The sequence below is a fragment of the Nannospalax galili genome, unplaced genomic scaffold, assembly GCF_000622305.1.
Source record: "Nannospalax galili isolate Female #2095 unplaced genomic scaffold, S.galili_v1.0 scaffold63, whole genome shotgun sequence".
Taxonomy (NCBI): Eukaryota; Metazoa; Chordata; class Mammalia; order Rodentia; family Spalacidae; genus Nannospalax; species Nannospalax galili.
In genome coordinates, this window is record NW_008355272.1 from 4,305,680 (window position 1) to 4,320,087 (window position 14,408).

Sequence of the window (14,408 nt, forward strand, 5' to 3'; positions counted from 1 at the left end):
CGGGGTGAATAACAAAAATCCAGGCCCGTGGGGGGTCCAGGGGGACCCCGTTCCAAAAACAACCACCACACCACACCCCCACCCACCAACACACCAAAAAAAAAAAGGATTCATGCACAATTTATTGATTTTTGCAGATGTGGGAAGAATATCCTGATGTTTATGGGGTTAGGCGATCAAACCGAAGCAGACAAGAACCATCACGATTTAATATTAAGGAAGAGGTAAGAAAGAAACATTTGGAGGGGTTATATTTAAATTCCCTATCTTACCTCACTCATCCTTTGTGACTGACTGGTGTGCATTACCATTAACAGGACTGAGCTTTTCAGGAATGGCAGTTAAAAATGACAATAACATGAGCTTTCGGTGAATAAAGTAGTAAGTTAAGTAAAAAATTACCCAAATACATAATAGTAAAAGTTTCATTAGAGTATTGTACAGTATTCTGTCTTTTTAAAGTTACATTTCTCAGAGTGTAATTGATTGTAACAAGTTTACTATTTCAGAAGTTTAGTATTTTGTTGACTGAATGACTTGTTTGCTGAACAAGTGGAACAATGGAAGTGGCTTTGGATTTATTCCAGAGAGAGGAAACAGGAGGAGTGCTCAATTTAATGTTTTTATTATATTTAAATTATGTAAGTTAGATTTCCTAGCTCAATTTTAGTGTGAGATATATTTATTCCCTATCTAATTTTGAGAGATTGACTAAGATTTGTTTGTTTGTTTATTTTCTTTTTTGCTAATGATGCTAGGAGTAGAATCCAGGGACTTGTGCATGCTAAGCAAGCACTCTACCACTGGGCATATTTGAAATTGCTATTCACATATCTATAGAATCAGACTCATTTGACCTTTCTTAGATTGTGTGATATTTTTGTGGATTTTTCTCTGTAGTGGGTTTATATACTAGATTCTGAAGACATACTCTTGTCTCAGTGAAATGTCCTTTCTGCCTTAGAAGGACTTTGCTGTTCTTAGCTGTATAACATTCTTCTGATTAAAGTTACAAATTGATAACTGAAGGTTAGGGAGTTGGCTGTGGGCTTTTAGTAAATGTACTTTAAAAATCAAATTCACCCTAATACCTGCATTGCATTTGTGGCATTTGATGTTGAGTGACTTCTGAGCTGCTTTGCCTGCGCTTCCCTTTCCCATAGTGTCTGAGCCATATTTGTTATATCTAATCATACAGTTGTATAGATTGTTTCCTGTTCTATATATTAATACAGTCTTAGTAGGACCCATGATTAATAGCAATAGGAATAGTGTGCCATTTTGCATCATTTTTTGGGGAAAAAATGTTCAAATGTCTATGACTATAATTTTCCCTTTGCCTAACACTATTATCTTTTCACTCTTGATTGATGATGTTCTGTAATTGAGTCTGAAATGAACAGATCAGTAGGTACTGCCTTTAAGGCACACTCAATTGAATGTGGTGTTTTCATTTGATGTTCTAGATCTGCAGCATCCAGTATGGTTGCTGCTAGCACATATGGTTTTTAGAATTGATGCTAGTTAATATTCAATTCCTCAGTCCCATTAGACACATTTCAAATAGTGAGTAGTCACATGGCTGATGGATTACTGTGTTTGACATTGTAGGTACAGAACATTTAACATTTTAGAAAATTTTACTGGATTTTGCTATTCTAGGTGTCAAGCTGACTGGCTTTAGAGATAGCTTGGTTATAAGGGAGAGACCTCCAAGGGAAAAGTGAGCTCCACCAAAAGTACTTAGGATTCTTTCTGTCTAAAATCTCACTGTGAATTAAAGTCTGTAATCATTTTTCCCCCCTCACACACTGAAGGCAAGTAGCGGGTCTGAGAGTGGGAGCCCAAAAAGAAGAGGCCAGAGGCAGCTGAAAAAACAGTAAGTCTTTCATGGGGGAAATTACTTAATACGGTAGTTCTGAACATGTCCTCATTTCTAGGACAACCTTCGTTTTGTCTTCAGTCTGTCCCAGGTCTCTTAGGAGCTTGGTACTGTCTGCCCTGCCAGGATTCTGCTAAGCACTGAAGCCTTCCACATATGCTTGGGCAGTGCCCTTGGAAGGCAAATTTCAGCTTCTTATGTCTGGTTAGCCCAATTAGCTCAGATACTTTTTTTTCTTAAAAATATGCATAACTACTAAATAGGCATTTGGCCTATTTAGTTATTGAACAATTTTAAATTTGTAAGCATTCATTTTCATTTGTTTTTATATTGATGTGATAAAATTAATATTGTTTAGGGCTACATTTTGATGTGAAACAAGCCTAGAACTCCCTATGTAAACCAGGCTGGCCTTGAACTCACAGAGATCTGCCTGCCTCTGCCTGGGACTAAAGGTGTGTGCCACCACACCCAGCTTTGCCTGTATGTTTTCAAGTGCACTTGTGTCATGCAGTGCCTGGGGAGGTCAGAAGAGGGCTTCTGATTCCTCTGGAATTGGAGCTACCAACAATTGTTAGCTTCCATGTGGGTGCTGGGAATTGAACCCAGGTCCTCGCAAAGAGCCATCCACTGAGCCATCCCCTCCATGTAGTTTTATTAGATCTCAGAGACCAGAAGATTTTAATTCTTGAGCTTCAATTTAAAATACTTTATAACAAATTATATGTGTGCGTTCATTATTATTATTATTTTTATTATTTATTTTTTTATTTATTATTTTTGGCAGTATTAGGGATTGAACTAGGGTCTCATGTGCTAGGCAAGCACTTATCACTGAGCTGTAATCTTAGCTCTGTTTTTTTTTTTTGATTAAAATTTTTCTTAGAATTCAAAAACCCTTTTATTTTGTGTGTATGTGTGTGTGGTCATATACATGGAGATCAGATAACTTGCTAGAGCCCATCCTTCCACCACGTGGGTCCTGGGGATTGCCATAGTTGTCAGCAGAGTCCTTATCTGCAGAGCTGTCTTACTGGGTTTTTTGGTGGTTTTTGAGACAGGGTCTTGGACTTGTTATATAGCTGAGGATGATCTTGAACTCTTTAAAAATGTTTTAAAAATTATTTTTATTTTATGTGTATGAGTGTTTTGCCTGCATATATGTAAGAGCACCTGTGTGTGCAATGTCTGTGGGTGCCTGGCAGTGCCAGAAGGGCCCTTGGATCCCCTGGAACTAGTGTTATAAGTGGTTGTTGACTGCCATGTGGGTGTTGGGGACTGCAGCTGGGTCTTCTGGAAGAGCTGTTAAATGCTCTTAAACACTGAGTCATCTCTTCAGCCCAACCTTGAACTCTATCTGATTTTACCTCAAGTCCTGGGATTACAGGTGTGTGCCACTGTGCCTAGCCAATTATTTTTTTATGTTTTGGTTTTTTTTTTTTTGTCTTTTTGAGACAGGGTCTCTCTGTAGCCCCAGCTGTCCTAGAGCTCACTATGTAGACCAATGCTGGGATTAAAGGCGTGTGCCACCATGCCCGGCATGTTTTGCTGTTTTGAGACAGAGTCTCACTCTTACCTGGAACATAGGGCTTGCTTAAAACTTACTGCATAAACCAGGCTAGTCTTAAACTTCTGGCAGATCCTCCTGGTTCTGCCTCCTGAGTCTGAGATTACAGGTATCTGTCATCCCCCCTGGCTTCTGGACAGATACTTAAGTTTTTTTTTTTCTGACAGGGTCTTACTGTATAGCCCAGGCTAGCCTCAAACTTACGGTGATCTTGCCTCACCTCCTGATGATAAAATGAAAGGAATGTGGTAGTATTCCTGGCATGTTCATTAAAAATGATAATACTTATTTTTGGAATTCTGAAACAGGGTCTCATGTAGTCTGGGTTAGCCTTAAACTTGGCGTGTAGCTTAGGCTGGCTTTGAATTCCTGATTCTCCTGCCTCCACCTCCAAAATGCCAAGATAGCAAGTTTGTGCCACCATAACTGGCTGTAATCATTAGTTTTTTTTTTTTTTTTCAACCTTTATTTTGTTTTATTTATTTATTTATTTTTGAGACAGGGTCTCCCTATAGCCCCAGCTGGCCTGAAATTTACTATGTAGACCAGGATGGCCTCAGTCTCACAGAGATCCACCTGCCTCTGCCTCCTAAGTGCTAAATACATTTTTAAAATTAAATTACTTAATTTATTTATCTTGGTTTTTTTGAGACAGTGTCTCCCAGTAGCCCCAGCTGGCCTGGAACTCATTATATAGACCAGGCTGACTTTGAACTCACAGAAATCTGCCTGCTGCTGCCTCTTGAGTGCTGGGATTAAAGCCCTGTGCTACCATACCTAGCTATATTTTTAAATTTTAGTTTAATTTTAGTGTGTTTGATGGCGGGTACTGGGCATTGAACCTAGGACCTCATCTTAACTAAGCATGCATCTACCACTGGACTATACTCCCTGCCAAACTTGGTTTTTTAAAAAAAGCTGGAGTTACTGATGGCTGTTAGCTGCCATGTGGGTATTGGGAACTGAATCCAGGTCCTCTGCAAAAGCAGCCAGTGGTCTTAATAGCTGAGCCATCTCCAGTTTGCCCCAGATTTGTTTTTAAAGGAAACAATGTCAAACTTAAGTTGTAAGAATAAAAGTAGTATAGAGTGCCTTCTGCCGTCTTCCAGGATTCATGGTAACTACTGCCTTGTGTCCTATTTTCTTCATTGTTGTGGGGCCCCTGTTTATGTATGTTTGTATATATACAGGGATGTTTCTCTGAACCATTTGAGACTAAAGTTCATACATCCTGACCATTTATTCCCAAATGCTTAAGTATATATTGTCTTTCATTGGCACATGCAATGTAGTTTCAACATAAACTTTAAGCATTGCACTAATGTATCTCAGTTGACCCATTTTTTTCACCACTGCTACAGAATCCACTTTAGGGAAGCTGCTGTACTTAGTTGTCAGCTTCCTCCCTCCCTTCCTCTCTTCTTCCCTTAGAAAAAATATTTATTTTTATTTTATGTGTTTGAGTGTTTGCCTGCATGCATGAATGTACACTGTGTACCTGCATGGTGCCCACAGTCACCAGAAGAGGGCATTGGATCCCCCGGAACCAGGGTCCTCTACAGGAGCAGTAAGTGCTCTTAACCCCTAACCACTGAGCTATCTCTCCAGCCTCATCAGGTTTCTTTTATCTGAAACAAGTTCATAGCCTTTCTTTTTTTTTTTGGAGACAGTCTTTGTGCAGGATGATTTAGAACTCAGCATGTAGCCCAGGACTTCGACTTGTGGCAATACTCGTGCCTTATCTTAAAGCTAGAATTAAGATATGAACCCCACCACACCTAGTAACATTGGTATTTAAAAATATATATATTTTATGTGTATGAGTGTATTGCCTGCATGTATGTAAGTGTACTCCTATCGTGCAATGCCCCAGGGGGTCAGAAGAAGTCATCGAATCCTCTAGAACTGGAGTTATGGATGGTTAGCCACCATGTGGGTACTGGAAACCAAACCCAGGTTCTCTGCAAGAGCAGCCATTACTCTTAGCTGCTGAACCAACTCTCTAGCCCCAGCGTTGATATTTTTTAAGAATGCAGTTTTAAAAGGGACTATTTTTTTTTCTTTTAGGATTATAAAGAGACTTATCTCCCCTGAGTCATAAAATGTATTATGTTTGTAAAGCATGGAAGAAGTACATAGCACAGTGAGCTGGACCATTATTTTTTGAACCAGTTATCAACATTGAAATTTGAGTGACTGGACTGACAGGAGGGCTCAGGGAATAAAGCACTTTCTGTATAAGACTGATGACCTGAGTTTGATCCCTAGAACCCATGTAAAGGTGGAAAGAGAGAACCAACACTACAAGTTTTCTCTTGACTGCTACATGTGTACCATGGCACATGGACACACATATACACATCATACCCATGTACAATGATAAATTTAAAAGAAAATGGAGAGATTGGCTGAAAATCTCTTATTTCTAGCTTCTTTGCGAAAAATCTGTCAATCTTGATCCATGTAATAGTGATGGGCTTGATCATTTCATTCTTTTTTTAGTTTTTACCTGGCCCTAGTAGGTATTTAAGATTGTAAACCCTGACTTAAAAGTCATACAAATAAAACTTTGAATGTTGTTTAACCCACTTATACTGCTTTAATCATTGAACTTAGAAAAAAAAATCAGTACCTATTAGCATTATCCACATTTGGTCAGTGTTGAGTAGGAATTCTGGGGATTCATTTTCCTAATAGTGCTTATAAAGATACTACGTATTGCTTCTAAATTCCTTCCAAACAATATTAAAATACTTTAGTCATTATTATGCAGAGTTGGTTTTTTTGTTTTTTTTTGTTTTTTTTTTTCCCCTTTGGTCTTTTTGAGCCAGGTTCTCCCTGTAGCCCCCAGCTGGCCTGGAACTCACTATGTAGACCTGGCTGGCCTTGAACTCACAGAGATCCGCCTGCCTCTATCTCCTAAGTGCTGGGATTAATGGCGAGCACCACCATGCCTAGCTATGCGGAGGCTTGTATGTGTGTGTGTGAGATCATAGTTATTCCTATGGTTTGAACCTGCCACACCTTTGTGACATAATGTAATTAAATCATTAGTAGTTTTAGAATAGAATTGTTGATGAAAGGCATTCTGTCCTGAGTACAACTACTGAAAGCTCTTTTCCTCTTTTCCTGATGTGACTTCTAAAGCAGAGGAAAGGGAGGCTGGAGAGGTGGCTCAGCAGTTAAGAGGACTGATTGTTCTTGCAGAGGACCCAGTTTTGGTTTCCAGCACCTACAGCTAACAACTTTCTGTAATGCTAGTTCCAGGGGATCTGACACCCTCTTTTGGCCTCCCTGGGCATTTCGTGTACATGGTGCACTTACATACATGCAGGTGGAACACTCATATACATAAAAATAAAATACAATAGAGAAAGGAATTCTCTTTAGGCATCTAGAGATGTTCAGTAGCTAGCCATTGCAACTTTTGGCCAAAATTCAGGCCCATTATATTTAAAAGTGCCTCCATGCCTGCTTTATATTTGCTAAGATTTGATTTACCTGTCTTCTGAGTTTATATTCTACCTTTTTTCTTTTTGGTCCTTCTGAAACAGGGCCTCCCTGTAGCCCCAGCTTGTCTGGAACTCCATATGTAGACCAGGCTGACCTCAAACTCAATAGGGATCTGCCTGCCTCTGCCTGGATTAAAGGTGTGTGCCACCATGCCCAGCTCTACCTTTTTCTTACAATGGATAACTGTACCCAGTTAACTTCTTTTGTTTTCATTACCTTAGAATGTCATTAGTTAAATTTTGGTAGTTATTTTACCCAGCCTCAGAAAATTGGCAAAAATTCTGTTGGTCCCTTATGCTAGATAATAATTCTATGCTAGATAAGTGGAATAATTTTTACTCAGGTTCTTATCTAAGACTCCATTTCACCACAGTGGGACTTAGAGTATATGGCTTAGTGGGGGAGTTGTCCCAAAACTTGCTTTTTAAAAGAAGCTAGCAATGCTGGTAAGTAGGTAGCAGTTTCATTTGTTAAATCATTCTGTGCACCAGGTGTGGTGGGCTATATACTGAAATCTGTCTCAAAAAACCATACCAAACAAGACAAATAATTTTCTTTTCTCTGTTCTTCAACATTAAAACCTAATGTGGTCAGTTTCGAATACATACTTTGAAAATCTCTAGTTCTCTAAGTTCTCCTGGAATGTGTAATGCTGACTTTGATTTTTCCTGGTTTTTGGTCTTCTGTGTGTTATGGTAGAGAAGAGTTAAGGATGGGGGTTTGCTGTGTAGCCTGGCAGCTGTTTAGTGGACTTTAGTTTCCTCTTCTGGGAGGAGGGCTTTAGAGCAGTAGTTTTTCTAAATTTTTTTTTCTTCTATATTCTTATATTGGGAGATTCCAGGTTCTTCTGGATATCTATAAATTAGTAATTTAACTGGAAAACTCTAGCCCTAAAATACTTTCTCAGCATTTGCTGCCATTTTTGTCTACTGTATTTTTAGCAGTGGACCACATTGGTGGCCCTGCTCAGCTTCTCAGCTCCTGGGGGAGTTCTATCAGTTAGAACTCTAACTCTAATCAGTTGACTCAGGGTTTTTCTTAACTGGTGTATGTTCCCTTGACCTTTAAGTGCATGTTTTTTGAAGCTTGTACCCTCCCTATGAGGGCTTTTTTTTTTTTTTTCAGCATGTGATCTCCTTTGGAGGGTTAATGGTTCAGGACTTATTTTACAGTCCTAGGGAGACTACAGACTCATGTACCGGTCCCTCATGTACCAGGGACACTTTTTTTTCCACCTTCTTGGCAGTCACCTTGTATTCTTTAGGTTCTCTTTTCATTGTTCGTTTTGTGAGACAATCTTCCATGTTACCAAGGCAGTTTTTGAACTCTTGAGTTCACCACCGCATCTGACTTCTTTGTTGTACCAGACCTTGAGGGAGCAGAACAAGGTTGGCAGCAGAGTGTGAATAGATAAAACAAGGAAGTCTTTGTTTTAAAGAGACATGGATAGCAGGTCTTAATGTCTTACTGTCTCCCTTCAAAAGTATCCTACATGGCTGGCTGAAAGAGATATATGACTTGTTCCTTAGTTAACTAAGGATGACTTAGTTAACTAAGGATGTCTTCATTTACCTACCTTTGTGCTCATCTCTGTACAAAGGTGAACCAAAAGGCAAGACTTGCAAGGAGTTAGAGATTACCAGAGATATGGACATGAAAATACACAGTGCTGATAGAATTTGGATAATGTATGTTGAAAGTATTACACTATCATTTCATGAAAATATCCCCTCCCCCACAAGCTCCAAATAGTAGGTATTGGGTAACTCTTGCTGCTATTAAGTGAGAATGAGCCAGGTCTTGGTGACGTTCTGGTTAGCCTTTAAGTTGACTAAAATTGTTTGGGGAAGGATACCTATAGGTTATAGCTCCTTCAATCCTTCTCAGTTCTCCTGGAACAAAAGAACATTTACTTCGTTAGTTACTAAAAAACTACATCTTGAACAGAACAGATTATTTGGTTAGGTAATAGGTTCAGCATTGAAAAAAAAATTCATGAACTGTTTCCTTAACTATATTCTCAAGATTTAAAACATTTCTTATAAGACTGAGGATATAGGTCAGTGGGAGGGCACTTGCCCAGCCCTTCAAAATATGAAGTGTTCTGTGTCTTTCTTTCTCTTTCCTCTCCCTCTCTTCTTTCTCCTCTCTCTCTCTCTCTCTCTCTCTCTTTCCCTCTCCCTCTCCCCTCTCTCAATGATTTTCAAAGACATCTATATCCAGTATCAGCATCTTGTATGAATTTGTTAAAATTCAAAGCTTTGCTGATCATAGTTTTTGAATTAGAAACCATGTGACAAGACCCCAGAAATCTCTTTAATGAAGTCCTTTTGGTGGTTGGGATGTATGATAAAATTTGGGAACCATTGATATAATTTGTATAACAGATTCAATCTTGTCAGTGACACAGTGATAAACAAGATACAGTGTGATTCGCAGCATTTTTCTCCTCAAGAACAGATGGTTTGAAAATAGATTTATTTATGTTTATTTTCTTACCAGAGCTGAAGTAGGATAGATATTAGGTAATTAAAAAAAAAAAATAACAGCAGCAACCAAAATTTAGACCTAAAATACATTTTTAGTATAACTGAAATAGGCATGTTCTTCTTTCCAGAAAATGAGTCTGAGATTTGTTTTGTGAGATTGTTTAGCTTAAAGAATTCTTGTAGAAAAAAAAAATTATTTTATTTTGCTTTTGATCACAGAGAAAAATGGAAACGGGAACCCTCAGAAGATGAACAGGAGCAAGGCACCAGTGCAGAGAGTGAACCAGAGCAAAAGAAAGTAAAAGCTAAACGACCTGTCCCCAGAAGGTGCTTTGCTTGTTTTTACTAAGTCTCTGCTTTTGGATGAGCTTAATTTTCATTACACAGGGAAATATAAAGTCTTCTGGAAGAAGTGCTTTATTCAGGGCAGGTGTTCCTGTTTAGGGATTTGGATATTCATGGTTCACTTTGTGTTAGCCCGAGTCTTCAAGTGTTTAAATGACTGGGCTACTTAGATCTTTTTAAATGTGTGCTTGGATGTAGTTCTGACAGGGAATATTCTCTCCTCCTTATTTACCATGGGACTTAAAAAAAATGATTATTAGCATGTATTAGTTATACAAAATAATGGACTTCTTCATGGCATTTTCATACATGCATATAATGTGCTTTGTTCCTATTCAGCTTCTCTGATGGTGGAGATCTTTTCTTATTTGTGACAGTCTGTTTAGGGTATATGGTTTGTGCAGCTGGATCTTCTGCTTTAAAACAGCAACAACAACAGCAGCAACAACAAAACTCCTTGTGTGTATAGCTAGGTTACGAGTTCCTTTTGGGAACTAATTATGTTTTTTGTTTTGTTTTGTTTTGTTTTTAAGTGTATGAGGATATTGCCTGCATGTGTATAAATACATCCATGTCCATGCAATGCCTGTGGAGGTCAAAAGAGGGTGTTGGATCCCCTGGAACTGGAGTTGTCTACAGTTATTAGTTACCATGTGGGTGCTGGGATTCAAACCCTGGTCCTCTGCAAGAACAACCAGTATTCTTAACCGCTGAGCCAACTTTCCAGCCCCTGGGAGAACTAATTTCTTAAGCTGAAAATACTCTTTGGAAGATAGAAAGCATATTTTTTATTACCATTTTCATATAATGTGTATAATATTAAGCAGAGTCTTATATAGAGAAGGACATAGACTGAGAAGGCATCAAGTTTTGGAAGTTTTGATGAAACAGGTGACAACTTAAGATACTGATGATAAACAAAGGAAGGCAGAAGATAGACAGGCCTGAAGAAAATTGTGTATTCATATGTATGCAGGTGTGTGTGTGTGTGTGTGTGTGTGTGTGTGCATGCATGCCTAGAATTCAATCTTGGGATTGTTCCTCAGGTACTCCCCACCTTGTTTTTTGATATAGGGTCTTGCTGGGAACTGGCTGGCAGCCAGCCAGCCTAGGGAACCTGTTGTTCCCCATTTTTGGCATTATAAATACATGCCACTGTGTCTGGCTTTTTATGTGGGTTCTGGGCATTGAATTCAGGTCCTTATGCTTATGTGTCAAGCACTTTGCACACCAAAGCCATTTCCTGAGTCCCCAAAGTTTATCTTGAAGTGTTGCTTAGAATGGGATCAAATCACACCCAGAACCTTTTTATGCTGAAAGCTAATAATTTTTATAGGTGAACATTTATTATTTTTTTTCAAATATGACTTCTTTTAAAAAATATTTATTATTTTTATTTTTATTTTTATGTGATAAATGTATTGCGTGCATGTGAGTTAAGTGTACCTGTGTCATGCAATGCCTGGGGAGGTCAGAAGAAATCAGATCCAGTAGTTATGGATGGTTGTTAGCCACCATGTGGGTGCTGGGCATTGAACCTTTGCAAGAGCAGTCAGTGCTCTTAGCCACTGAACCATTTCTCCAGTCCCAAATTTATTATTTATAGTTTGATAATACCATTAAATTTGAGCCCTTATTAAGTGAAATGTTACTTTCCCAAGAATTCTATTGTTTTTAATCATCACCAAAAATCCTTTTTCTTTAGAACTTTTGTCAATGAAAATTTTGTGAAAAATATATTTCTTCTATTTATAAAAGTACTCATACCTTAGTTTTTTGTCTTTACCATCGAAACCTAAAATATTTACTCTCTGGCTATATATAGAAAAATTTACCAAATCTTGGCTTTAGGACATAGTACTTGCTTCTAGCTCTGTTAGGGAAATTTTGAGTTCTGATTTTGGTGACAGGGTCTCACTATGTAGCCAATATTGACTTGGAACTCTCTGTAGATAAGGCTGGCCTGGAACTCCCAGAGATCTGTCTGCTTGCCTTTGCCTCTTGAGTGTTGGGATTAAGGGAATGCTAGGATTAAGGGTGTTTACCACCAGGACCGACTGGAAATTCTGAGTTTTGTTCTCCACTTAAGTTTAAGCTTTAAGACTAAAGTTCCACTTGGGTTGATTCTTGATTTTACCCATTATTTGTTGACGCCTTGATCGTTTCTTATGGTTCATTATGCTAGGTATGAGAAACACATTAGCATCATTAGGAATCATCTTCTTTTCTTTTAGAGTCAGGATCTTATGTAGTGGAGGCAGACCTTTAACTCCTGATCTTCCTGCTTTTACTTTAGTGCTGGGGCCCCAGGTTGTATTCGTTAGTACTTTTCTGTTGCTGTGATAAACACAATGACTAAGGCAACTTAGAGAAGGAATGATTTATTTGGCGTAAGAGTCTATCAAGGTGGGAAGTCATGGCAGCGGAGGTGGCCAGAGCAGAGAGCTGAGTGCTCACATCTTAAAGCAGGAATAAAAGCAAGAAGAGATAAAACTGGAAGTGGGACTGTCTACTGTCAAAACCCACCCCCAGTGACATGCCTCATCCAGCATGGTCACCCCTCCTGAAGGTTCCATGACCCTCCCCAAACTGCCATCCATTGAGGACCCCAGTGTTCAGAGCCTGGACACATTCTCATTCAAACCAATGCACAGATCATAGGTCTAATCTCTTGCCTGCCCCCCCCCCCCCAGTAAATTCTCTGTATGTGCTAGTGCTCTGGGAAATAACCATGATGCAGATTTGAAATACATACTAAGTGATTAAAAATAGTCTTTGCTTTGTTTTTCTCTCTTCATTGTAGAACAGTGCCCAAATCTCAAGTCAAAAAACAACCGAAGACTCAGCGTGGAAAAAGAAAAAAGCAGGAGTCCTCTGATGATGAGGAGGACGATGATGAAGCTCCCAAAAGGCAGACTCGTCGAAGAGCTGCTAAAAACGTGAGGTCAGTTGATATGTAAAATATCAACCTGTGTGCTCAAGTCGCTCTCAGAAATCTGGTCATCCTCAGAAAAAGAATAGTACTGAGCCCAGTGGAGAAAGAAAGCATACCAGTAACTTTTTCAAACTGCTTCGAGGTTATGTCCTACTCTGCTGGCACGATCTTCATTTTATAGTGTTGTTCGGGAATGAGTTCAAATTATATTTTCACTTCTGAATTACTCTTGATTCATGCAAATCTTTCTGAGGCTCAGTGAATCTGTTGACAGTTGGGTAAAATCATTTTGTCTGTCAGACTTTAGTAATGGGATATGAAATATTAATTGATAGTGAAAGACATAGATACATTCAAATAATTTTTTTTTCCTATAGAGAATGGGAAGTTCATTTAATTTCTTTTAGAACATATACATGTTTCTTTTGGTCTACTTAGAAATGGCAAAACAGCCCTAGAGATATTAATTTCTTGTCTGATGTATCTGATTAATAATTTAAAACTAGGACTAGGCTCTTATTAATATGCTAGTAGTGTATTGCTTAGTTCATTTTCTTTTTTTCCTCTTTAAAAATTAAAAAAAAATTTATATGTATGAGTGTTTTACCTACATGTATGTAAGTGCAACACTTGTGTGTAGTGCCCATGGAGAGTGGAAGACGAACTGTAGTTATGGATGGTTGTTAGCTGCTATGAGGGTGTTGAGAACTGAACCTAGGTCCTCTGCAAGAAAGCAGCCAGTGCTTCTAACCATTGAGCCATTTCTCTAGCCTGTAGCCCATTTTCTTGTTGTGCTGTAGCTAGAATTATGTTTTCTTTCTTTTGTTTGTTTGTTTGTTTGGAGGCAGGGTCTCCATATAGCCCCAGCTGGCCTGGAACTCGGTATGTAGCCTAGACTGGCCTCAATCTCACAAAGATCTGCCTGCCTCTACCTCCTGAGTGCTGGGATCAAATGTATGCCCCACCATGCCTGACTTATGTTCTCTTTTATATGACTCCTAAACTATTAAGTTAGTTAGTTCTTTTGTGATGTTGGAGGTTAAGCCTAGGGCTTTGCTTATGCTAGGCAGATATTTTACCACTGACCTATACTCCATGGTATTTGTTACTGTGTTGTAAAAGCTTTTTGTTTTTTTTTTGTTTGTTTTTTTTTTTTTCTTTTGATATTTTTGAGGCATATTTTCTCTTTGTAGCCTTGGCTATTCTGCAACTTAGTATATAGCTCAGGCTATCTTGAAATTCATTCTATAACTCAGACCAGCCCCGGGCCCTTTCTGCCCTCAGCCTCCCCAGTTCTGATCAACTATATTTATATTTTTTTAATCAGAAAGAGTGAGTGAAAATTCTTAGCAGTTTGGGTTAATTAAAATTTTATTTTCTTGTTATTGGCAGACAAAATTGCTGGATTGAAATATTTAATCTTAGGAATATTAATTTCTTTTTGTCGGAAATAACAGCAATTTTTTCTTTCATTGTTAATTTTCTGTCTTTCTTATAATTTGGATAGTTATACTAAAAAAGAGTGTCCTTGTAGATTTCTATATCATGTTTACTCACATCAGTAAAAATGCAGTGTGTTTCTTTTGAAGTGTGAGCTAGCCTTCTTGTGGTTATCTTCGATCACAGCAGTGCTTGAAGAATATATAAAGGTTGAATCTCCTGAATGGAAAATCTATA

The 14,408-nt window shown here is 38.5% G+C and overlaps 1 protein-coding gene across 5 annotated transcripts in view; it reads left to right on the forward strand.

Annotated features, from left to right (window-relative positions):
- Chd2 (chromodomain helicase DNA binding protein 2) overlaps positions 1-14,408 on the forward strand; it is a 137,140-nt gene that overhangs the window by 27,038 nt on the left and 95,694 nt on the right. For 3 of the 5 annotated variants that reach the window (XM_008852336.3, XM_017802979.2, XM_017802977.2), the window contains 4 exons: positions 138-224; positions 1,818-1,879; positions 9,671-9,778; positions 12,600-12,740. In XM_008852336.3, coding sequence (XP_008850558.1) covers positions 138-224; positions 1,818-1,879; positions 9,671-9,778; positions 12,600-12,740 — 398 coding nt within the window. The remainder of the gene's footprint in view (positions 1-137; positions 225-1,817; positions 1,880-9,670; positions 9,779-12,599; positions 12,741-14,408) is intronic. The other 2 variants (XM_008852337.3, XM_017802978.2) reach the window with 1 other exon arrangement.